The 24,095-nt window shown below is 40.6% G+C and overlaps 1 protein-coding gene across 2 annotated transcripts in view; it reads left to right on the top strand.

The window, feature by feature from the left end:
* The window catches only part of LOC125883892 (sodium/calcium exchanger 1-like), a 126,325-nt gene that overhangs the window by 56,624 nt on the left and 45,606 nt on the right, over positions 1–24,095 (top strand). For both annotated transcript variants that reach the window (XM_049568511.1, XM_049568510.1), the window contains exons 2-11: positions 536–795; positions 2,691–2,830; positions 3,290–3,442; positions 3,535–3,762; positions 3,874–4,275; positions 8,309–8,419; positions 8,509–8,661; positions 12,083–12,179; positions 12,409–12,600; positions 13,930–14,122. In XM_049568511.1, coding sequence (XP_049424468.1) covers positions 615–795; positions 2,691–2,830; positions 3,290–3,442; positions 3,535–3,762; positions 3,874–4,275; positions 8,309–8,419; positions 8,509–8,661; positions 12,083–12,179; positions 12,409–12,600; positions 13,930–14,122 — 1,850 coding nt within the window. In that variant the 5' untranslated portion in view covers positions 536–614. The remainder of the gene's footprint in view (positions 1–535; positions 796–2,690; positions 2,831–3,289; positions 3,443–3,534; positions 3,763–3,873; positions 4,276–8,308; positions 8,420–8,508; positions 8,662–12,082; positions 12,180–12,408; positions 12,601–13,929; positions 14,123–24,095) is intronic.

Here is a 24,095-nt window from a genome sequence, read left to right as displayed (position 1 = left end):
TGCTCTGCGGTGCAGCTTAAAAAGAGCCTCCTATTGACTGTTCTAGCATCCAGATTAAAAACAAGAGGTGATTGATTTTTTTTTTTTTGGAAGAACCCAAGGCAGCTATATCTACTTAAGCTTTATTATAGACTTTATTATTTTACCTTTATTACAGATGCTGGCTACAGGTGTATCATCATTTAGAGCATTTTTTACAGACTTTACTCGTAGCCTTTCTTTTATATAATGACCTTTCATTATTGCTTTTATCGCTTCTTTATTTTGTTCTATCTGTTCTTAATCCACCATGAAGCAGTTAACAACCACTTTCTATTGAGTTCTATTAAAAATGAGGAATGTTGTTTAGGGTTTGTCTCACCGGGGATGCTTTTTCTCAGCCTGCGCTATTAACCTCAAGTTTTACTACTTCCTACATGCTTTAATTAAAAGCCATTGAGTTGATTTAAGATGTTTTTTTTATAGTGAATACAATTAACTAACAGAAGTAGTTCTCTAAATGGTTCAATAACAGGTTTTCTTTGTCTACCTCAAGGATTTGGACGTCACTCCACGCTGCGCTGACCCATTAGAACTCAGTAGAGTCCAGTGAAGGCCTGGCCGCATCAGCAGAAATGGCTCCAGCAGCCATGTCTCTGCCTCCATCCCCTCTTACTTCCCTCCACCCATCCCGCCTCTCCTCAACCCTCCTCTTCTTCCTCCTCTCCGCCTTTCTCCTGCTGTCGTGTCCTGGATCGGTGCACGCAGGCTCACATGAGAAAAACTGCTCAGCCAGTGGAGACCCCTGTCAAGAAGGTGGGTTGGTCCGTGGTTTAATGCACACAGAGAGGGATTAACATGGGATAGATTTCTTCTCTTAACTCTTACAGGAGGTGCGGCTTACTGAAAGGGTTAAGTAGGGAGAAGGGTTAAGCCTCTACTTTTCCACGTACCAGCCATGTAAGCTATTGATGTCACCAGCCTTTGTCACAGCTCAACATAATGATGCTTTAGATCAGTGAAGTTTACCAGTGGTGGTTACAGCGTTTCATCTCTGAAGTGGCTTACTCAATGAAATCAATTTCCTCTTTTGTAAGAAACAACAATTAAGCATATAATTCATTATTGATTGTATGCCCCTGTTACAATAGAGGCAGCAGATGCATTAAACTATATGACTTGACTGCATTAATAATTTTACTCAGCTTCAGTACCCTGCAGATGTAAAAGCCAAGTCTCAACAATGATTTTGCACAGAGCCATTTAGCTTTTTGGTGCAAGCACTATATTTGCCTATCAGCTAAAGGGGAGACACAACAGGTGACTACGGTAAAACATTTAACCAGATATCACCACAAGGGCAAGGTCACACATGAGTGAAATTAACATTGGTGAGTATTTACCCCCCTTCCACTTTCATTTAATGTGAGCAGAAGGGGGGAATAGCCAGTACGTCTTTGCGTTGTGGAGTTCAACTTTGGTAAACTTTACAAAGTCACAGCCTCAACCAGTAGCAAAGAAGTATATATATGTGTCTAACAACCCAATAATGTATGATTGTAGCCATGAAAAATACAAACTGCCCCACATTATAAATGCTGCCTGACTGACAGTGAGTCAGGAGACAGGCATGGAATGTAAGAAAATGGAAAAGGTACCAATAACATCATATTTTGCAGTATTTATTGGCAAGCTAGCTCTCCTTTTCCATCCACTGCCCACAGTATATGAATGAACCCTAAGCTTTAGAAAATGGGCTTTAAAGATATGTATTATAAAATTCTATACATTTTTAGAAAAAAAAATAAGACACTACAGGTAAAAAGGGTAAACTTTGTAACAAATAGACATGACTTTTCACTTTCCCAGTTGATTGTGTGCATTAAAATAATAATTTTTTTATTACAAGTTTTCTTGAATTTTTATGTTTAAATATGCAAATGAGACATTATCTAATAAAATATGTGCTTTTTGCATACATTTCCAGACCAGAAATTTGAACTAAAATAAACACCTTAATGTGTATCCTATGGTGAATCATAATGGCATTTTAAATATATAAGTTTTCTTTATAATATCATATAGTAACATAGATTGGAGTTACATCACAGCTTAACTACATATGGTTTATTGCATATCTCTCATGTGGTACCAGTATATTAGTCTTAAGAGTCCTTAATTTCTAAAATAGCCTATAAGTAACCTCCTGGCATTTATTGCAGTACATTTTGCCAGCTCATGCTGTGCGACCTGTCCAGAGGCTCTGCAAATAACAGAGAGAGATTTATTTGCCAGTTGCCAGGTGCTAATGCATAGTTAAAATTGAACAACGTCAGCAGAATATTCATAACACACCCGCGGCAGGAACACCACACCATACGAAGGTGACAGTGTTTCATCGCCTCCTGGGCAAGAAAAAAAAACAAAACGGTGAGTTATCAGCCGATTGTGCCAATTTACTGCCCTGGAACTAGAGCGCATTGATCCATTTTGATAAGTTTTATGAAGACGAATGGGACCATATGGAAAATCTCCCACTTATTATAATCCTTAATCAAGTTGTGCCGTCACTGAGCTTTTTAGAATATGCCAGTGGCAGACTGTACGAGATTAGAGAGGGAGAGATCAGTGAGGTTATCACACAAGTTGTTATTTCTTGTGATTCTTTGCTGCAAAACTCAATTTGATTATTTTCTTTTTTTACATTTCAGGAGTGGTATTACCCGTGTGGAACCCTCAGAACCCCTCTGTAGGGGACAAAGTGGCACGGGCCATTGTTTACTTCGTAGCACTCATCTATATGTTCCTGGGTATGAGCATCATAGCGGACCGATTCATGTCTTCTATAGAGGTAGGCAAGAAATGGATGACTGCACACTTATTGTACTGTTGAGACATTCTGTTATGAGTTTCTCCTCATGATGTTGCAGGACTTCATAGTAGATTAATGCAGTTATATATAGAAGTCATGACAGCTATCACCAGCCATCATCATTTCGGGGAAATACAATGGATCTAATTTAATATGACTCATGTTTGACAGCTCTGTGGCATCATCTCATAAAATATTTAAATTGCTTTTCTTTCCTTATCACTTTCCTCTCATTTCCCTTTGTTGCATCCTCTTCTCTTCTTTTATCATCTTTTCTTTTCTTTTCTTTTTTCTTTTCTTGTCTTGTCTCATCCTTCCTTTCCTTTCCTTTCCTTTCCTCTTCTTGCTATTTATTTCCTTTCATTTTCTGGCCTTTTGGTGTCTCCTCTCCTCTCCTCTCCTCTCCTCTCCTCTCCTCTCCTCTCCTCTCCTCTCCAGGTCATAACATCCCAAGAGAAGGAAATCACTATAAAGAGGCCGAACGGTGAGACCACCACCGCCACGGTCAGGATCTGGAATGAGACCGTTTCTAATCTCACTCTAATGGCTCTGGGTTCTAGTGCCCCCGAGATACTGCTGTCTGTTATTGAGGTGAGCACAATATGAGCTGGGTGGTTACACATTAGATTAACTGATACAGAATGTAATGGGAACACGGTAATCTGATTTTCACCCCACCATAGGTGTGCGGTCACGGTTTCGAGGCAGGCGCTCTGGGTCCCAGCACCATCGTGGGCAGTGCTGCCTTCAACATGTTCGTCATCATCGCCCTGTGTGTGTACGTGGTTCCCGACGGAGAGACGCGCAAAATCAAACACCTTCGGGTGTTCTTCGTCACGGCGGCCTGGAGTATCTTCGCCTACATCTGGCTTTATCTGATTCTGAGTGTCTCTTCCCCTGGAGAGGTGGAGGTGAGATAGACAGAAATGGAAGCTGTTACCTGTGGAAAGTTTGGGAGAAAAGGAGGAAGTTGGGAAGGAAAGAAAAAGGAAGCTGTTAACTCTGTCTCCTCTCTCCTCTAGGTATGGGAGGCGGTGTTGACCTTCCTCTTCTTCCCCCTCTGTGTGGTCCAGGCCTGGGTGGCCGACCGTCGCCTCCTCTTTTACAAGTATGTCCGAAAGCGTTACCGTGCTGACAAGAACCGAGGCATCATCATTGAAACTGAGGGAGGGAACGATGGAGGGATGGGTATGGCCGGAGGAGCACTGGGTCCGGGGGGTTTCACCAAGATGGACATGCTGGAGCTGGACGGACAGATGGCATTAAACTGTCACAGTGGGATGGACGGAGGGTTGATGGAAGAGGGAGGAGCTAAGGATGAAGAGGACGAGGCCAGAAGGGACATGGCGAGGACGCTGAAGGACCTGAAGCAGAGGCACCCAGACAAAGACATGGAGCAACTGATTGAGATGGCTAATTATCAGGTAAGGGAGTGTGCGCACACATGCACAAAAACACACGTGCACACACACACAAACACAATAGCCATGTAAGTTTGGTGATATTCCGTACTTATTTTTACAGATGGAGACAGAACAGTTTCCAGCTTTGACTGACGTGAGGTTGCACAAAATATCAAAGTACAGCAAGTTCAGGCTAATATTAACACAGAGAGCTAATGCTTAGCTAACATTAGCTTATCAGCTAAGTAACTTTTTCACAAACTTGTTTGAACAATAAACGCAATTTTAAAAAATGATTTTGTTGATTTAATATTGACATTACTTTTACTGAAGAGCACATTTTGACTTTTTTAAGACTTAAAGTTTAGGTCTTGGGACTTGACTCAAGAATTGCCTGTCTTGACTTGAGACTTGACGTGGGTCTTGAATGTTGAGACTTACTTGTGACTTGAAACAAGACTTGGTCCCACTTTGGAGGGATAGTGTGACATTTTGCTTTTTTGCCAATACTCTACTGAGAATATCGATACCACTCTCATGTTTGCATTAAGTATGGAGCTAGAACTGGGAGACGACTGGGAGACTATTAACTGCTTGTTGCAAAGGAGAAAAAAAAAGCAAATGCTTCAGCATGTAACTCCATCTAAAGCCACAAAATTTCATCTTTTATGTTTCTATGGATTATACAAATGAGACGTGTCCATTACTGAGCTTTAGAGGTGCTAGTGGGCATATTTTTTACTTTTGGAGTTAGTCAAGCTAACTGTTGTGCTCTGCCTTCAGTCTTTATGCAAAGCTAAGCTAAGCTAAGCTAAACTAAGCTAAGCTAAGCTAAGCTATGCTACGATAATCACTTCCTGGCTCTAGCTCAATAGAATACCTAACCTGCATTCATGTGGTGTTGGAATAATCAGAAAAATGAGTTCCCATGAACACCTACAAATTGGAATGACGCAAAAAGTCAAAATTATGGTACACAACCTGCTGAGTCAATAACACATTACAAATGTTTGGTTGATGTTCAGAACTTTTTTATTCATTCACGTATGGCATATTAAATTTTTCTCACATGTAATTAGTAATAAGGTATTAGGCTGTAATTATTAGTTGTTGTCCATGTAGTGTGACCTAGATTAGTTAGAAAAGTTATTTATTAGCATTAACCCCGTCAGCAAAGGTAAAGCAATATCTTAGTGGATTTTGGGAATACAGGCTGGTGCAGCAACAAGTCTGGGAAAAAAACACTTTGTAATATAGCAACATGAATCTTCCCTGGGATGTAAAATGCTCTGAGCAATAAAATTCAACACATCTTCTTTGTAGCATCCCTGTTGTTTCCACTGTACAACTTAAAAACTCACAAACATAGAAGTTGAAAGAACAACTTCAGGCCAACTCAGGGAAATGGGACCATCCAAGGAGTATATGAATTGTAGCATGAATGCACAGGCATCAAAGTGGTATTGAGCTTCTTCTCTAACTCTTGGCAAAAAAGCAAATAAGCTTGCTGTATTCAGCAAAATGTCAAGCTACTCCAAGTCATATGCAATACAAAAACTTAAAAGTATATCAGTGGTGTGTACACTTATGAATATGACTGGATGTAACACTTTCTTCCAATTAGTTTCCCCTGTCTCCATCTCGACTTTGTTTCTTAAAGTTCTCCTTCTAAAGATCTTTTTATGTTGAGAAACAAAATGAAAAATAACATTACTCATACACATTTCAAGTGTGACTCCTCTGAGGGTGACTTTGTGTTGGAGATGACGCTGTGACACATCCAGTTGTGAACGAGGTGTTTTTGGTGATAGCAGGTAGGACAGCACATAGCCGTTATACAGAGAACGTCTCAAAATGTTTCAGAGCAACTTCTGAGCTGTTTAACAAATTAATAAGACTTATGCCTACTGTAACTGCCTCAGTAAATTTAATTAAAATAATCCTTATTTGTCTTTTGTAGTGCTAATTTATTTCTATAAAATAGAAACCCAACTATGCACACACCAAATATAAAGTTATAAGTTACAGTTGTTTTTATGTTGATGTTTTGTTTTAACGATGTCTTTTATCCTCTACGCTCTGTAAGGCGACCTTGGGTGACATGAAAGGCGCCTCCAAATAAAATGTATTATTATTATTATGATTATTATAGGCTGCAGATGTTAATTAAAGTGCCGGCTGAGTATTAGACAGCCACACAGTCTCTCTCACACACATCAACAGATACAGAGGGAAATACAGTTTTTTCATCTAATGTTATGTGCTGGTAAAACCACTAGTCTGCAGAGTGGAAGGTGCCATTTGGCTCGATTGACAGCACTAAAACATGCAACCCCTCTGGCATCCAGGTGATTTTTTGCCCGGTAAGTTATAAGAACATTAGGTATGTGAGCGTGAAAGTTCACAGTTGACAAAAAATTTGTAACACAAGGTCCACTGCAAGGTTACCTTTTTTTTGAGCTAACAGCTTCATCTCTCACAGTGAGTTCATTTACAAGAAAGACCGTGAGATGTGGTTTAAAGTTTGTAAAAAGCCAGCAGGTGGACCTCGAGTTAAGATTTTTTGGGGGAATTTTAGATCTACAATTTGTTCACTGATATTTAGAAGCCATGAAAAAATGTGTGCTTTGTCCTAAATTTAACTTTTGGTTAAATTTGGCATTTGATTAGCTGAGTTTCGATAGTCAGTGCGTCACATAAAGATTAATCGACTAGTCGGTTAATCTTCTTATCCCTGGTCATAAGAAAGAAGCTGCTACTAGATTGCTGTCTCACACACACATGTCTCTGTTGAGAGATTTACTCACACTTGCTTAAAAATGTTTATGAGAAGAAATAAAGCTGGCACATTAAGGATTCCTCTGCTTTATCCGTTTTCATCCTTTAATGCTGAACTGTAGAAGCTGTCCAAGCCTCTGCTGCTCTCCCTTTCTCTGCTTTCCCCTCTTCCTTCCCTTGCCTCCTCTCCAAGTCATATCTCGGTCTCGGTCTTTGGGGATTTTTGGAGCGAAGGAGGGAAGGAAAGGACTTTGGCAGGCACCTCAAGGTGCACTGGGTAACTTCCAGATGTTTGTTTGCATTCAAGCCTCCCTCCCCCCTGCAGCTACTCCCTCAGCCGCATGCTGTAAATAAAAATGACAGCTGCCCTGGAGATTAATCTCAGCTGGGTAAATTAAGGTTCTTGTGCTCATAATGAATCATTATATTAAAAAAATAAAATAAAATAAGGGTCCCCCGTGGTGGAATTGGACTTTCATCAGCTTCGGCCAGCTTGCTCAGCAAAACCACATTAAGTTTTTAACTAAACTAACAATCGCTGCTTCTGTCCCTCCAAAGAGATGCAGACTTTATGAGGATTCTGAAATGAAATTGCCGGCTCACTTCCCCTGAATTTATAAATCACTGTGTTCCCAGCTCTGAGGCCACATTTAATCTAATGATCTCCTCAAATACAGTGGCCAATTTGTTCATTTTCTATTTGGTGGATCGTTAGGATATTAAATTGGTATTCAGCCATACATTTTCATTGAAATCATTACTTATAGATTGATAAGGCCCATTAGATCCAAAGTTTGCAGCTAAGAAAGTCAGCAACTACAGTCTTGTGCGTTTCAAAAAGGTTAATACTTAGGGAGACAGCTACAATGCAAAGTCATTCATTGTCAGCGTGATTCTAATTATGTATTCATTTATTTTGTCTGTCTCTGTTTAGAAGTGCAGTTACAGCTTTTTAATGCGGGAGTGAAGTTCCAACCCCACAAACAAAAGAGAAAGTGCAGTATTTAGGTTCAAACCTCAAGCATCCCATCTTTTGAAGTGTCCTCAGTGACTCTGCAGCTGACCTTTGACCTCTAACATCCCTGAAGAGACGTAAAAAATTTTCTCAAGAGAGATTCACAGCTTAAACTGTAAATTGCAGCTGTCAGTTTAAGAGTGAAAGCTTTTCTAAAAGAAAGACTAATCTGGAAAAAGCACAGTAAGGTATAGATTAACATGATGAATACAATAGAACACTTTGTTATTGATTTGTCCTTGATTTGTTTTTGTTGATCAGGTCCTGATGCAGCAGCAAAAGAGCAGAGCATTCTACCGTATCCAGGCAACCAGGATGATGATTGGAGCTGGCAACATCCTGAAGAAGCACGCCGCCGACCAGGCTCGCAAGGTGAGACGCACAGTCTTCCCTCATCTCCATTATTCAAAGCAAAAAAAAAATACAAAGCACCTGACCATTTTTCCTGTATGGTTTTCCAGGTGGTGAGCAGCCATGAGACCCAGGCCCAGGAGGATGACCCTCACACCATCAGGATGGAGTTTGAACCCTCTTTGTACCAGTGCTTTGAAAACTGTGGCTCCTTAAAACTGACCGTTGCCAGACACGGAGGAGACCCTGGAGTTACTGTCAAGGTGTGTTTGTGTGTGGTATTAGTGCATGACTGTGGAGTTTTTCAGAAGAAAAGGAATCAAAGTGTGTTTATAAAATGGTGTGTATGTGAAGTAGAGAAGCCCAAAGACTCCCAGACAGACTAAAGCAGACACAAAGCTCTGAACTGTTTTCATTCACATCTTTGGCAGTTTTCCTGGTCTTGGTTTTGATCTTCCTTATAACATGTTCTCACCTCTAGAGACTTTGAGTATCCTTTTTCCTTTTCTCTGGTCAGAGCTAGTAAAAGGATAGAAGTAGGTGAACTTGGAGACACCATACAGAACACTTTATTCTCCAGATTTTTAGATTCCAGCCCAGGTTGTAACTCAAAGAAAACACACATCCTCCTGCAAAGGCTCATTGATCTGGGGCTTAACGCTGGCCTCGTACTCCGAATAAGAGATTTTCTTTCAAGTCTCCCACGGGGAGTCTGTGTCAGCGGAATGATACCTGATCTGCTTGCTTTTACTACCGGGGGCTTTGAAAGGCTGTGTCTCGTCTGTTCTTCTCCCTGTATACAAATGAAGCTATGATGCAACATCAGTGCTGTGTGTAGAGGCAGGCTGAAGGCATGGCCTCAGTCCGCTGTCTACTGAAGGCTGATTCTGCTAAGTGAAGTGGCCTATTTAGCCCACACACAGGCTCTTCAGACATGGTGTCAGAGCAGTGCTTCAGAGAATAAGAAATTATTATTCTTACCAAACAGGATTCCTAAATGGAGCTACTTGTACTTGACGGCTCACTTACTGAAACAGTCAAAAGCTCAGAGAAGCTATTCCCAATCCCAGACTGCAATCTGCAAGACTTTTAAATATACAGGAAAAGTCCAAAGAAATCTACACTGCACTTTACCCTATATAAATATTTAAGATGTCAACACAGCGCTGACATATTATAACTTTTAAATATGGCTAACTTATTAGCAAAGAGTTGCTCACATGTCCAGCAGATATGGTGAAGTGAGTTAGTCCAATATTTGCACTCATTTTAGCTTTGTTTTGCAGTGCAATTACTTGAACACTGAGATAAAACCTCTGTCTTTTCCAACTGCTAAATGCTCCACCATGTTCACCAGCTATTTGCCAACTTTGTCTGTCTGCCATTTGGTGCTGAGCTGTGTACAGTGGCTTTTTAGAGCTTTTCAGTTGAAAACAGCTGCCTGTAAACAACACAGATAAGAGCAATTAGACTGAAACAAAGCATTAATGTTGCTGCTGTAAAACTGAAACAATCAGCTGAATGCTAGAGAATGATAAAATGTTCTGTATAGCTAAAGTGAACAGCAGAGTCAGGTGACAATTCTCCATGGGTTCTTCAATATGACCATCAATTTTCACATTCACAGGAACTTTTTCATTCTAAAAACCTCCTTTTTGTTGTGTCCACACCACAAGAACAAGGAACAGCAGTTAGAATACTTAGAATGCAGTTTTAAGGGAACTTTAACTTTTTTTTTTTTGGAGGAACCATGAATGACCTAAGTGTACAGTGAATGATATAGAAGTAAGCAGGGCTGGGTGTCATTTAAAAAATGATGATACCAGTGCCAATACCAGTAGGCCTACCCTTAAATTGAAACTGATACCAATAGAATACTTAACTCAACACCCATAATGTGAATGGAGTGGTGTGTAGTATAGCCATAATTTAAAATGTTTTGGTGGCATCTCTGCTCTCTGAACTGCCATCTCTGACCTCACCGCTCCACAGACTATGTGGGTTGTAGCGTCTAATATGGGAGTGTGAGCTCTGTGCTGGGAACAGTTGTCTGCCTGGCTGCACACACACAGTAATAGGGGTAACTGTTAGCATCACATGGCTAACGTTACCTAATGGTTATTAACAGGGTTTAATGACCAAGTCCAGTCATTTCGGTGTTGGTGTAAGTTTGTTAGGACCGTTTAACTGCTAGGTCTTGTATGTTAGCTGCTGCTGCCTTTTTAGCTCGTGCTAACTAGACAGAGCATCTCTGGTAACAGCAGCAACAGAAAATTTGCTGATCTGTTGGGGAGTCGGGACAGTCGGGGATCAGACCCCATGGTGCGAAAAGGATTGAATGCAGATATCATTTGACTGGAGAATATTTGATACTACTTGGTGCTGGGTTATATCGGTCGATATCTTAAAAGTATCCAGTACAGATACTCAGCCCGAAATTTAAGTATACTTTGATCGGTGGAACACAGCCAATGCAGCATCAGCAACCACCACTTTTAATGTACTGCTGCAGTTGTGTGAACAATAGACAACAGAAAAAACACAAACACATGTAACAAAAGAAATGTAAGAAAACGTGGACACATGGACCAACAGTGAAGTCCAGGCCACGTGATTTTGACTCGTCAAAGCAGAAGTGACGTTATACCAACCTCTGGCTGGCTTATAAAACATCACTTCAGCATTTTTCTTGGCAAGGCAAATGCAAACAGAAAAAAAGCCCTTGAGGGTAGCTTATATAGTTCTCAGGGGGGCTCCCCATTGCGCAGTTCCTCTCAACAAGTCCCCAGAGCTGTTTACTCCGAAAATAAAAGTGCTAATAATATCAGCTTTAAGTTTGCTAGAATAGTTAGTATATGATGTTAGAGACCAGATTTCTGCTATACCATCCATGCAATAAGGAAACATATTACTATCAGATTTATTCTGTACATAAGCTTGCTGCATTCACAATTCATATCTACATTTTGTATTTTCAAATTTCAGACATTTGAAATATTTTTTTGCCTTAGTATACAGTAGCTCCCAGCAATATCAGCTATTATAGTGGATGCATGCAAAAATAAGTTTAAAGCTGTGTCACTCACACATTTCATCAAGAGCAAAAAATACAGCAGAGCCAAGAAAATGATTATAAAAGCACCACCAACACCGAGTCACTGATTCAGCTTTGCCTACGGACAGGCTTAGATTATTTTGAAGAAATCTTAATTTTTTTTCAATTTTTATATAACAGGCAACACAATCTGATCACTGTTATCTGATTCTAAACAATGAGGATAAGCTTGTAAGCCTCTATATAGGCTGGAGAGGGTTAATAAACGGGGCAGATGAAGAGAGGACACAGAGAATGAAGAGGATACAGGGAAAGTTTTGTTGTACTATCTTCAAAGTCTTTATTATCAGACTGTATCTGACCAGAGGGCTCAGTTTAATGAAGCCGTTTTTCTTGTTTTCTCTCACCCTGTGTTCGCATCTCCCCAAATGCCTCTCCTCCGTTTCTTTGCCGTCCTCCTCGATCTCTCACTTCTTCTCTGTTCTCTGTGCTCTTGCTCTCTCTTTGTGTTTATCTGCCCTTTTCATATCTGTTCACTTCTGTTTCATCTTTTGACGGCTCTTTGCTCTCTCTCTCTTCCCCCTCGTCTCACCCTGCTTCCCATCTCCTTGTGTTCCTATCTCCCCCAGGTGGATTATCGCACAGAGGACGGTACGGCAAACGCAGGTTCAGATTATGAGTTTGCGGAGGGAACACTGCTGTTTAAGCCAGGAGAGACCCTCAAAGGTAAAAATAACAGTCGCAGCAATAATTTATGGCATATTTTTAAAAAACACATCACTGAGACTCAGACTCAAATAGAAGAGGTTATCTTCAGCATCTTAGACAACTTTTTCCACTGGCTTCAAGAAAATTTTAATGTTTAGACTGAAATAATTTTGCATAAAGAGGAGTACCAGGAACTACTCTAGTCTGTACCAAAACCAACATTCTAAAATGACAATTCTTTTACCAGAGATCACAGTCGGAGTGATTGATGACGACATCTTTGAGGAGGATGAGTATTTCTACGTCCACCTCAGTAACCCTCGAGTGGTTGGTTATCCTGAGATTGGTACTGCCCCATTGGATGCCAGTGCCACCCCCAAAGCCGTGCTGGGTGACAACCACACAGCCACAGTGACCATCTATGATGACGATCACGCAGGTAAGAAGAATCCCTGAATGATGTCACAGGGGTTTCCATTTGCGCTGTACATTTTATAGTTCCCCTCTTCTATCAAAGATGGAACATGCAAAACAGACAAAGTGACAAAAGCAGACGTCTAAGGGAAACATGTATTTTCCAGACTGTACCCTATTTTCCCATATTTTTGTGTCTGAGTTTATTTAGTTCAGTTTTGGGAGATAGTGCTGCAGCAGCCGATAGTGAAACAGGCTGCAATGTAACCACCTGAGGCAATTATGCATCGTTGATATATGTCCACTAAAAGTGCTTGTTTTTGCCACTGACAGGCTCAGATTGTTATTCTAAGTGTCTGACAACTTTATGGAAACCATCCCTACAGACACATAAAACATTTCTCTTTGCCTTTCACTTCATCTGGTCTATTTGTTATTGTGTAAAGCCTGTTTCTCACTGGACAAAAAAACCTACTATCACCCACTAACATCTAGCTTTTGTATTAAATGGGAAAGGTTACAATCAGCATTCACTCCCGAGGCAATTGCCTCTGCAGTAGTTACAGGTATTTATCTGCTCCAGTGCAGATCTGCTGAGATGGGCAATGATGAAAATGCAACACTCTCATTTTAGACCCTTTGCCAGCACAATGTAATGATGGGCAGCCACAGCATGCCATCCATCTCCGTCCAAGCAGCGCTTGAACATTTAACATGGAACAATTTAGCTGCGACTGAGTTTGAGTGAGAGACTGAATAAGTAAGAGATATTAAAAAAGACATACCCACTGTAATACTTTCACTAGCCTCCATGCTTTCAACCTGTTTTCTGGCCTATCGGTGATGTAGAACCTGACACAACAGAAGAAAAGACAAAAAAACAAAACAGAAAGGTATACTCCCCTCACAACGTATAAGTCTCGCTCAAGGAGAAGTCTTGTTCTGAAAAATTGCTTAGGTTTCCCTTTAAGAGCTGGTTTTGCTTAATTTTAAATCAACATGGGTCTATTGCTTTGCTGCATAGTCCCAGGACATCATCAAAAAGGTATCACGAAGAGTTCCAGTCCCCTCAATGTCACCTCTTTTTCAGTTACAGGAGTTTGATAACATCCAAAGAGAATTAAACTGAGGGAGGCTGAGTGGAGAGTGGGCGTTTACCTGATGCTTATTATCTTTTATCTGGAGAGAGTGGGTGCGAATCTATTATTCCTTTCACTATATATACGGTACGCATTGGAGAGCAAACCAGTGAGTGAGAGCGTAGGTGTTGATCAACCTTTTATCTTTCACGTCTTTTTAGTGGTGCTCCCCTGCGAAATAAAGTTCTTTCTTTCTTTCTTTCTTTCTTTCCCAGGTATCTTTACCTTTGAGAGTGCCAGTCAGAGGGTGAGTGAGAGCGTAGGTGTGATGGAGGTGAAGGTGCTCAGGACTTCGGGGGCCCGAGGCCTGGTAGCTGTCCCCTACCGAACTGTGGATGCCTCTGCTAAAGCAGGAGAGGACTATGAACTGGCAGCTGGCAAGCTGGAGTTTCAGAATGACGAGACCATGTAAGTGCAGACATGTTGTGAGGAATTGTTATTCAATCCACGTTTGTTCACAGTGTAGCAGTAACAGGTTTGAAAATACATAGATGCTGAAGTTCTCATCACTTAAAGGGGAAGTTGACCAATGGCCTAATATATATTCCTTTAATTCATCAAAAAAATGTTTTTGCCACTCTAAAAGGTGACTGACATATTTTTAGATTCCCAATGACACATACCACTTTCTCAGTTTCCTTTCTGTGTGATTGACTCCCATTCAGAAATGGCTGTTCAGGTTAATTGAGTGTTAAACATGCATTCACAGTATAAACAGCTCTATTAGGCAGATAACAGCATAATAATGCCACTCTTCAAGGTAGGCTACTCTGCATTAAAATGCTCTCTCACACGTGCGCGCACACACACACAAAATTGCTCTTGTGTCCTTGGGCACATGTATTTTTAATATGCTGATGTTGGCGGTGTTAAATTGACCAATACATAAAGCAGTTGGGAAAGCAGTTTCCTCAACGCCTCCTGGGGCCTATAAAGCAAGTACTTTATGTTTGTGTGTGTGTGTGTGTGTGTGTGTGTGTGTGAGAGAGAGTGTGTGTGTGTGTGTGTGTTGGTGTTGTACTTGTATCTGTATGAGGACCAAGTGGAAGAGAGGACATTTATGCATAGTGAGGACATTTCTGCTGGTTGCCATGTTTGATTGATAAGGTTAGAGGTTAGGTCAGGGTTGGGGTTAGGTTTGACAGTAGTTAGGGCTTAAGTGTATAATAATACAAATGTGTGTGTGTGTGTGTGTGTGTGTGTGTGTGTGTGTGTGTGTGTCTAGGGAGGGCAAATGTGGCAAGGCCGTTCAAAAGCTGTTCATCTGTGGTTTGCCCTTAGAGGAGGACTGAGAAGATAGAGTGTGTGTCTACCTGTGTGTGTTTTTGTTCGTCTATCCTTTTAAGGAACAATTTCACTTTTAGGCCTTAAGCGTGACGACATTTTTTGTCTTCATAGATCTGTTTAGGTTTCAAGACTTTGGCTTTCAGACTAAGAACAGAGTACAAACACATGTCAGACCAGAATTTTACAAATGACATAAAGCTTGCCAGCTTCTATTTATGGGCGTCACCACAAGGCCAGAGTGTGTTTGCATGTGTGTGTTCTTGCTCTTCTGTCCTTGTAAGGATCATGTTCGGTTTTGAGACCTTGAGAATGAGGACATGTTTTGTCTTCAAAGATCTCTTTAAGCTGTAAGACTTTGACTTTCAGGGTAAGATTAGAATGACTTGTAGGTTAAGGGCTGGGGTTAGACATGTACTGTAGCTGTGATCAAGGCTTCAGGGCTCAGGAATGCATGATGTGAATGAGGGTCCCCACAAGTACATGAGTACAAACGTGTGTGTGTGCCAGATCAAAATTAACAAATGAACAAGAAGCTTCCCAGCTTATACCAGCCAGCTATGTATAAGCATCACCACAAGGGCAGGGTGTTTTTAAGTGTGTGTGTGTGTGTGTGTGTGTGCTCTTGTTCTCCTATCCTTTTAGGAACCAATTTTAGTTTAAGACCTTGAGAGTGAGGACATTTTTTTCCTTAAAGAGCTGTTTAAACTTTAAGACATTGACTTTCAGGTTAAGATTAAAGTTACATGTAAATTAAGGTTGAGAGCTGGGGTTAGACATGCACTGTGCAGTAGTTGTGGCCAAGACTTTTGGAGCTAGGGAATGCATGGTATAAGTTAGGGTCCCCACAAGTATAGGAGTACAAATGCGCATGTGTGTCAGACCAGAATTTACAAATTAAGGAGATTTTTTTTGCAGCTGATTACAGCCAGCTTCTACATATCAGCGTCTCCACGAGGGCAGAATGTGTTTGCATGCATATGTCCGTGTGAAATGATGTACCATCAATGATGCAATCACTACTTATAAAGCCAGCTAGTGAGCTGTGAGGTTAGGAAGGGTGGAGAGAGCAATGAAAGGGAGCTTTAGAGGGAGAGAGGAGCGAGAGATAAGAGGGAGCTGTACTGTACGTCCTCTGGTAGCTGTTAAAGTCTGATGCGGGTGTATCAGTACAGAAATTTAATAGAGGGCTGATGTCAATGGAGTTAAGATTCTGTTGCTACAAGAGGATTATAGAGATCAGTGGGTGCAGTATGTTTTACTCCGAAGAGATTTTAACTTTGTGGGTCAAGAGTAAACAATAAGTATAAGGATCATCTTCCACTGGATGTGGATTAATAGTACAGGGTTTGTATTTATGAAGCATCTGAGAATCATACTGAAAGTTTAAATAGGTCTAAGTCTCACCTTTTGATAAGGACACTACACCCACTTTTAGAGCCGGTTGTTTCCAGCTTCTAACATGCGTTCAGTAATATGAACACAAGTGGACAGTTAAGTCTACAGGTTTTGTTAATGCCTACATCACTTGCGCTAGAAGATCATATGGCCCACAGTTAATGTGCCCACACTCTCGTTAGCTGCTTGATAGCAGTTGTTTTGGTACAGCTGGAGATTTCGCCGTCAGCAGAATTCAACATGTCTCTTTCCACAGGGCAAAACAATGGACAGTCACGCAACACTTCATTAACACACATACATAAAATCGGCAAGTTATAAACAGATACTTTAGTAATCCGGAGGGAAGTTAAGGCACCCAGTAGCTGATTACACAATGCAGAAAAAACATAGATTCATAAAGGGATAGAGAATATAAGCAGAAGAATAAAAACACAAAGCAGTGCAGTCCCAGGACTACTACAGAGAGCTGTTACTACAGTACATATGCTTATGATGGTAGTACAAATTAAGATGGTTGACAGAGCAGGTATTGCCATGTAAGATGATCAATGTAAAGTTTAATTATACTGTATTATTGATCATTTAGAATACAAATTTCAGACTAATATATGAACAGATACCAATGCAAAACAGATGCTGCATAAGGCTGATGAAGCAGGCGACTTACAGTCAAACTAACGTTTATTTACAGAGGTTGAATATCTGAATACAAAAAGAAAGAAAATACAAATGCACTCTGTCACCAAAACAACCACCATGTCCTGCAGTGATAACATAGTCCTAGCATTAGCGTTTAGCATTACGTTTTAAAGATATATGGTCGAATATGTCCCAGACCACCTTGGCAAGTGGTGATCGGATCACAATGCATCTTGGTGATCGTTTACACGTGTATTAAGGGCTTTCCATTTGTGATCTGATCACCCAAGATGCATGTTAACACCAGGTATAAATGGGGCCCAAGGTAGCAGACAGTATGCCTTACTGACAACTACAAAGTATGTGTTATAAAATAATAGGTTACACAATGGAATCAGCTTATTTGAAATAGTACCAAAATGACCTACACATAAATTACTGCTTATCTGCTTTTTTAAATAGTTACTCCAGTGGGGCATTATAGTTTGTGCTATTTTCCCATCATGCCTGTTTGTTATATCTCTTTATATTGAGTGTGATTGTGCTCTGTCAGCAGTAATAATGTCAGAGAGGCTCTGGCATTACAGTCTTGCTCTTCTTAAAGGCTTTCTGAGAAAATGGGCAAACCAAAGGAAAAAAGAGAGAGAACTTGTGCTAACAGGATGTGCTCTCTCATAATATCCCTCCCCCACTTATATTTATTTCATGTCTTTTCTTGCTGCTACCTCTCTCTGTGTGTGTTTCTCTCCTCTTTTCATCACTGCGCCTTTGAGCCCCTTGTCAAAAAATTCCCCACTAATGTAAACCTGCTTTTATCCCCTGCGCTTGTTTGTGTCTTTTTTTCCCCCTCCATCTCCCCTTTTCTCTCTTTTCTGTCTTTGCCTCATTAAATTTATGCTCTTCATTGACCTTGGGTTTAGCCATTTTTTTTCCCTGTCTTCCTTTCTTGTTGAAGCCTCTGTCGGGCTTTTTAAAATATCTCTCCCCCTTTCTCCCATCCCCCATATTTTTGTCTGGTATATTTTAAGACTTTTTTTTCCATGCAGGATGAGTTTTGTCATCCTCTCCTCCTCTCTGGTTCTCTCCCTTCTTCACCTTCTCCTCTACCCTCACCTCCCTGTCATCTCATGTCTCTCCTCCCCCCCTTTTCACCCACTCCCGCGCACCCTCGACTCCTCTTCATTTGCATCTTCCTCCCTTCTGTCTCTCACCTTTACTTATTTACACTGTCAGATTTTCTTTCCCCTTTTTCTTCCCTTTGCTGCCTTCCTCACCTTCTACCTGACACCCGTATGCTGCTCCACTGTCTCTTAGTCTCTCTCTTTTCTTTTACCCCTCTCCCCACCTCATCCCCCTCCCTTACTCAATCCCCTCTCCTCATACTCTCCATCCATCCATCTCTGTCTAACCCTTTACTCAGAGAAAAGGGACTTACTGCCAAGGCAATTTAGCTGGATCACAACCCAGACATAACTCACCACGCACACCTCCCTCTGTTCTCTCTTGTCCCTCCTACAGTATGTGTTCCTTCGAGCTGTGGAATAGTTTTGTTTACCCCTTTCGTCTATTTCCTGCATTTTAGCAACCCCACATTAATCTGTCACTTCTCTTGTTTATCCTGTCTGTTGGGATGAGCTTTCTGAAAAGTTTTGGAAACAAGTAAATTGGTAAAAGTCACTGGATGGATCACAGGAAGGAGGCGGAGGGGGATGGATGAAGATGGGGTGCATGAGCCAGGTGCTGCTTAAAATTCTTGGGGAAAATCTAAAAGGCATTGGAGCTGAACTGACAAGAGGAGAGGAGGAGGATGAGGAGGAAAAAGTGAAGATAGAGAAGGAGAAGGGGGCTTCAGCTCAATTGTACGAGCGCTAATTCATATAAAAATAATGTGATTCCCTTTTCTCCTGCTTCCCTTCATCAGAGGTCAGGCTTCAGCTGAGTGCTCTCTGGAGCTGTTAGGAATTCTTGCTCATTTATACATCAGCAAGGTGGATGGTTGATGAAATATGTGTTTAAAGGCACACTCCACTAAAGTTACACATCATGTCAATTTACTTGTCATGAAGACATAATTTATTCATGTGGCTTCAAAACTGTATAAAATAATGGACGTAGCTGTGACATCAGGTTACTGTTTTGAGGCCTCAAGTTGGGCTTTTTACCCATCGCCATCTTGGATTTTTTTGAGCCAGAAGTGACCATAGTTGTAAAAGAGGATGGAGCTAGCCTAATGCTAGCTGATAACTTGGTTAGCATGATGCATGATGATGCAACGCTACTTTTTGCTGTTGGAAAAAATGCTTGAAACCATTAAAACAAAATGTACTTACTGGAAAAAGTGAACTTTCAACTTAGAGTTTTTTAGTACAACCAAACCAGGGCTGGATATTAACTTTTTTTGGTGATTTCCAAAATCTATCAGCCAACAGTTGTTCTTTGGCTGGTGAGTAAAGCAAATCCAGCAGCCACTTGAATAATTTACTGGCATTTGGCTGATGTTAAATTCCAACCCTGACCAAACGCTGAACAAGATTCCTTTAGCGACCAAAACATTAAAATTAACTTTCATGAGCTGAAAACACTCTGAATTTGCGACAGCTATAGATATTCTTCTACAGTCTGGGGTTATACCATGGTTACATCACTTAACAATGTTGTCTGAGCCATGGTAGCGACTTGTCAGCAGACGGCACCCGCCCATAAAAATGAAACAGGTGAGTTATATAAAAATTAAGTGCCTGTGCAGTTGTCATAAACCATTGCTAAACTTTGATACACAGAGAAGACAATAATCCAACAATGCAGAAGAGTCACAAAGGAATAAATATTTATTCTTTGCAAGAAGAACATCCAGTTCCAGCTATGACTCTGTGGTCTGCATGCTGACATTTGCAGTTGAGACAAACAACAGCAACCCTAACCCATGTAGCTGACCACATGTTTCCTGTATCACAGGATGGAGGCCCCAGTACTGTCTATTTGCACCTCTGGTCAACAGTGTCAGTTGCCATAACAACTCAAGCCCAAACTTGGATGCAGCATTCTGTTCAACCTGGTGAAGGCTAGAGTTGCAGTCAGACTATATGGTCTGCAACCTGCTGAGACCACTATACACTTAAATACATTAATATTAAATTGCCATGTGTTGATATGTATATTTTCAGTTGATTGTTGTGTACAGAATTAAATGCCTTTTCAGCTTCAAGTATTTAAATGGAATTAAAAAGATTTCAGTTGTCTTACTTTCTAAACATTTTCATATCAATTTATTTGTTTCGCATTTTCTATATCGTTATTTTAAGCATTTCTCCGCTTCAAAACCTTTTAAAATATTTTTAGTTTAATTGCTTTTGAATTGTCTTCTATGTGAGTTTTTTGAAGTAGTTATCCATTTAACCACCTTTATACACTTTTACTTTAACAACTCGTTTTTAAATAGTTTTTTTGTCTCATTACTTTTTAAACATTTTTGGATTCATTATTGTTTAAGTATTTTTAAGTTTCATAGCTTTTTAAACATTTTCTCAGTTTGGTTACTTTGGACTGATTTAAGTGTTTTCAGTCATAATTATTTCTGTCAAATTTGATTGATCTGGGATATCCATTATCTGGAGGGAGTATCAGCCAGAAACCAGGATAGTGCCAGGCTGAATGTGTTTATGTCTGCCTGTAAAGTTGGGCATTTTAACATATAGGTGACTGTGATTACTGATCCACTCTTGGAGCCAGAATCAAGTGGCCATCAGAGGAACTGCGGCCTTTGGCGCTGCTGGTTTGCTTCACTTCTCAGTCCCAGAGGTTGCTGCTTGCTTTCAAGGAGCTTTGACAAGTCAGAGGACATAACCTCTGATGGAGTCATAATGATGTCAGACTATAATTAGAGACTACAAACAGAAAGCCTGCGTTATAAATGTTTGAAAGATGTGGGAATTTACCAGGCAGGGAGCATGTAACAAAACATGCTATCCTGGAGACAACACAAAGAAATGTGGGAAAATTGATTCCCACATAGAAAAAGTGTTTACATATACATTCTTTAAATGTGCATAGAGGGACAAGGGGAATGAGCCAGTAATGTATTGTGCAAGATGGAAGGAGAAGATAAAGAATGATGTCTTCCTTTCATGACTTAATAATGAACTGCAGACCGAAGTAGTGGTGGAAGGGAGTGAAAGAATGACAAGAATATCTAAGTGTGTCAGTATCGTCATTATGTTGTTCTCTCACTCTAGTGGAATTTATTCCGTGTCACTCTGTGGGAAGCCGTGAAGCACAGCGAATTTAGATTTATTCACTATTTGGTCTCACATTATGCACATGCAGGAGTCAATAAATTCACCCTTTGTTTAGATGATGAATGTTTCTTTTATTTATCCCTCTCTTGTTTACCAACAGTGCCTGAACAATCTAAAGTGCATGGTCTAAAGAGCATAGGGCAAGTGCATTCAGGGAGTGTCCAACCACTTTTGCTAGTTGAACAGCTCATAATCTGGGTGCAAAATAAGGCACAAGGGGCAAAGGGGTTGTATTAAGTCCCAATATTAAGCAGTGGTGTATTTTGGGCATGACTTGAATTCAACCAATCAGAGTGCAATGTTAAAAACTGTTGTTATAAACTTGACAAAGGAAACAGTACTAGACTTTAAGCTCCTGAAATAATCAATAAAGTCACACTGTTGGCCGCACATAAATGCCCATAGCATCTCCTAATGTGGAATGGGACAGCAGCGCTGCTCTCTGCTCCCTTTTCTCCTGCTTCTCTTCATCAGAGGTCAGGCTTCAGCTGAGTGCTCTCTGGAGCTGTTAGGAATTCTTGATCATTTATACTTCAGCAAGGTGGATGGTTGATGAAATATGTGTTTAAAGTAAAATAATAGACATAGCTACTGTGACATCAGGTTACTGTTTTGAGGCCTCAAGATTGGCTTTTTAACTGTCGCCATCTTGGATTTTTGAGCCAGAAGTGACCATAGAAAAGAGGATGGACCAGACCTAATGCTAGCTGATAACTTGGTTAGCATGATGCATGATGATCCAATGCTAATTTTTGAGAGATCCAGCTGGACGAAATGACCAATGCATTGCTAAACTTTGATACACAGAAAAGACAATAATCCAACAATGCAGAAGAGTCACAAAGGAATAAATATTTATTATTTGCAAGAAGAACATCCAGTTCCAGCTATGACTCTGTGGTCTGCATGCTGACATTTGCAGTTGAGACAAACAATAGCAACCCTAACCCATGTAGCTGACCACATGTTTCCTGTATCACAGGATGGAGGCCCCAGTACTGTCTATTTGCACCTCTGGTCAACAGTGTCAGTTGCCATAACAACTCAAGCCCAAACTTGGATGCAGCATTCTGCTCAACCTGGTGAAGACTAGAGTTGCAGTCAGGCTATATGGTCTGCAACCTGCTGAGACCACTATACACTTAAATACATTAATATTAAATTGCCATTTGTTAATATGTATATTTTTAGTTGATTGCTGTGTACAGAATTAAATGCCTTTTCAGCTTCAAGTATTTAAATGGAATTAACAAGATTTCAGTTGTCTTACTTTCTAGACATTTTCATATCAATTTATTTGTTTCACATTTTCTATATTGTTATTTTGAGAATTTCTTTTATTTATCCCTCTCTTGTTTACCAACAGGACCTGAACAACCTATAGTGTATGGTCTAAAGTGCATTTAGGGAGTTTCCAACCACTTTTGCTAGTTGAACAGCGCATAATCTGGGTGCAAAATAAGGCACAAGGGGCAAAGGGTTTTATTTTTGGTCCCTTTATTGAAGCAGTGGTGAGTTTTGGGCATAACATGAATTCAACCAATCAGAGTGTCATTTCCCTGTTCCCTTTAAAAGCCATGTGAGCCTGCATCTGACCCACTGCCATTTACATGGCAGATTTGGCAAATTTGTAAAGTGAGTTAATGTAGTAATGTAACTGCAGCAAATATTGTGGGACATCTGCAGCTCTGCTCTCTGCTGTGTTGCTCTGCTATTTTATAAAGAATGTAATTAATATTTTGTATTCTATATTTTCATTAGTGATGTTTTGTTTCACCCACCTGCAATCCATCTACTGTGTGTCGAACAAGCAGAGTGTACGCATGTTGTGAACCCGCCTATGTACACGCATCCAACTATCCGAACAATGCGTTCTTTAAATAGCAGGAAAATACTGCACCGTTGACTTTAAAGCAGTTTTTTGTTAGTGAATGATGCAATAGCTTTGTGCTACCTCAAAATAGAAATGCACCTGACCACACCTCACTTTGAGACCTACACACCCATTGATGACAGATGGGTGCAAGTGCCTTTGCTACTTATACAACATGGGCGCATGCCATAAAAATGACACAATGCATCAGTCAGAAGGTAGCATGACAGTTGCGCTGCACTGTGAGCCACTTTTACGCCGGATGTAAGCTAGTGTCTCCTAGCTGTCCCTCAGTCTCTCTCTGCTGTCTCTCTCTCTGCCTTGTTCTTTCTGATAATCAGAGGGCATGCGTGTGTGCATAAGTCAAAGGCAACAGTATGTGAGCGTATGTGTGTGTGTGTGTGTGTGTGAGAGAGAGAGAGACTCTCAGTGGGGCCAGTTTATTCTTAGCCTACCTCTGACCTGCAACTGAGCACCGAGTCACAGCCAAGACACAGACAACTGTGTGTGTACATGACTGTGTGTGGGGTCCTCTCCCCTGGTTGCTCATTATAAATTTCAAACAGGTGTCGCCGCCAAACTGTGCCGACGCCTGTTCAATTACTGCTTTGCCCTGTGTGTGTATGTGTGTATTTGGATGTGCGCGTAAGCACTCACTTTACATTGCAAACCACCTCTAAGAGTTTTGCTTAGATAAACTTTTCAACATGTCATCTTGCAAATGAAGCTATATTTAACCTTTACTTTGTTATGAAGAATTACGTTCCAGGATACAATTTTCATACTTTCACACAACAATTTTACAATAATTGAATGTTTTCTAAGCCCTCCCCCTTTTGTTATGCTTGCTATGCCTGTAAATCTGTACGCTCTACACACTGCAAACAGT

This window comes from Epinephelus fuscoguttatus, linkage group LG23, assembly GCF_011397635.1.
Source record: "Epinephelus fuscoguttatus linkage group LG23, E.fuscoguttatus.final_Chr_v1".
Taxonomy (NCBI): Eukaryota; Metazoa; Chordata; class Actinopteri; order Perciformes; family Serranidae; genus Epinephelus; species Epinephelus fuscoguttatus.
Note: the sequence above shows the minus strand (reverse complement) of the source record. Positions and strands in the feature narration are given on the sequence as shown.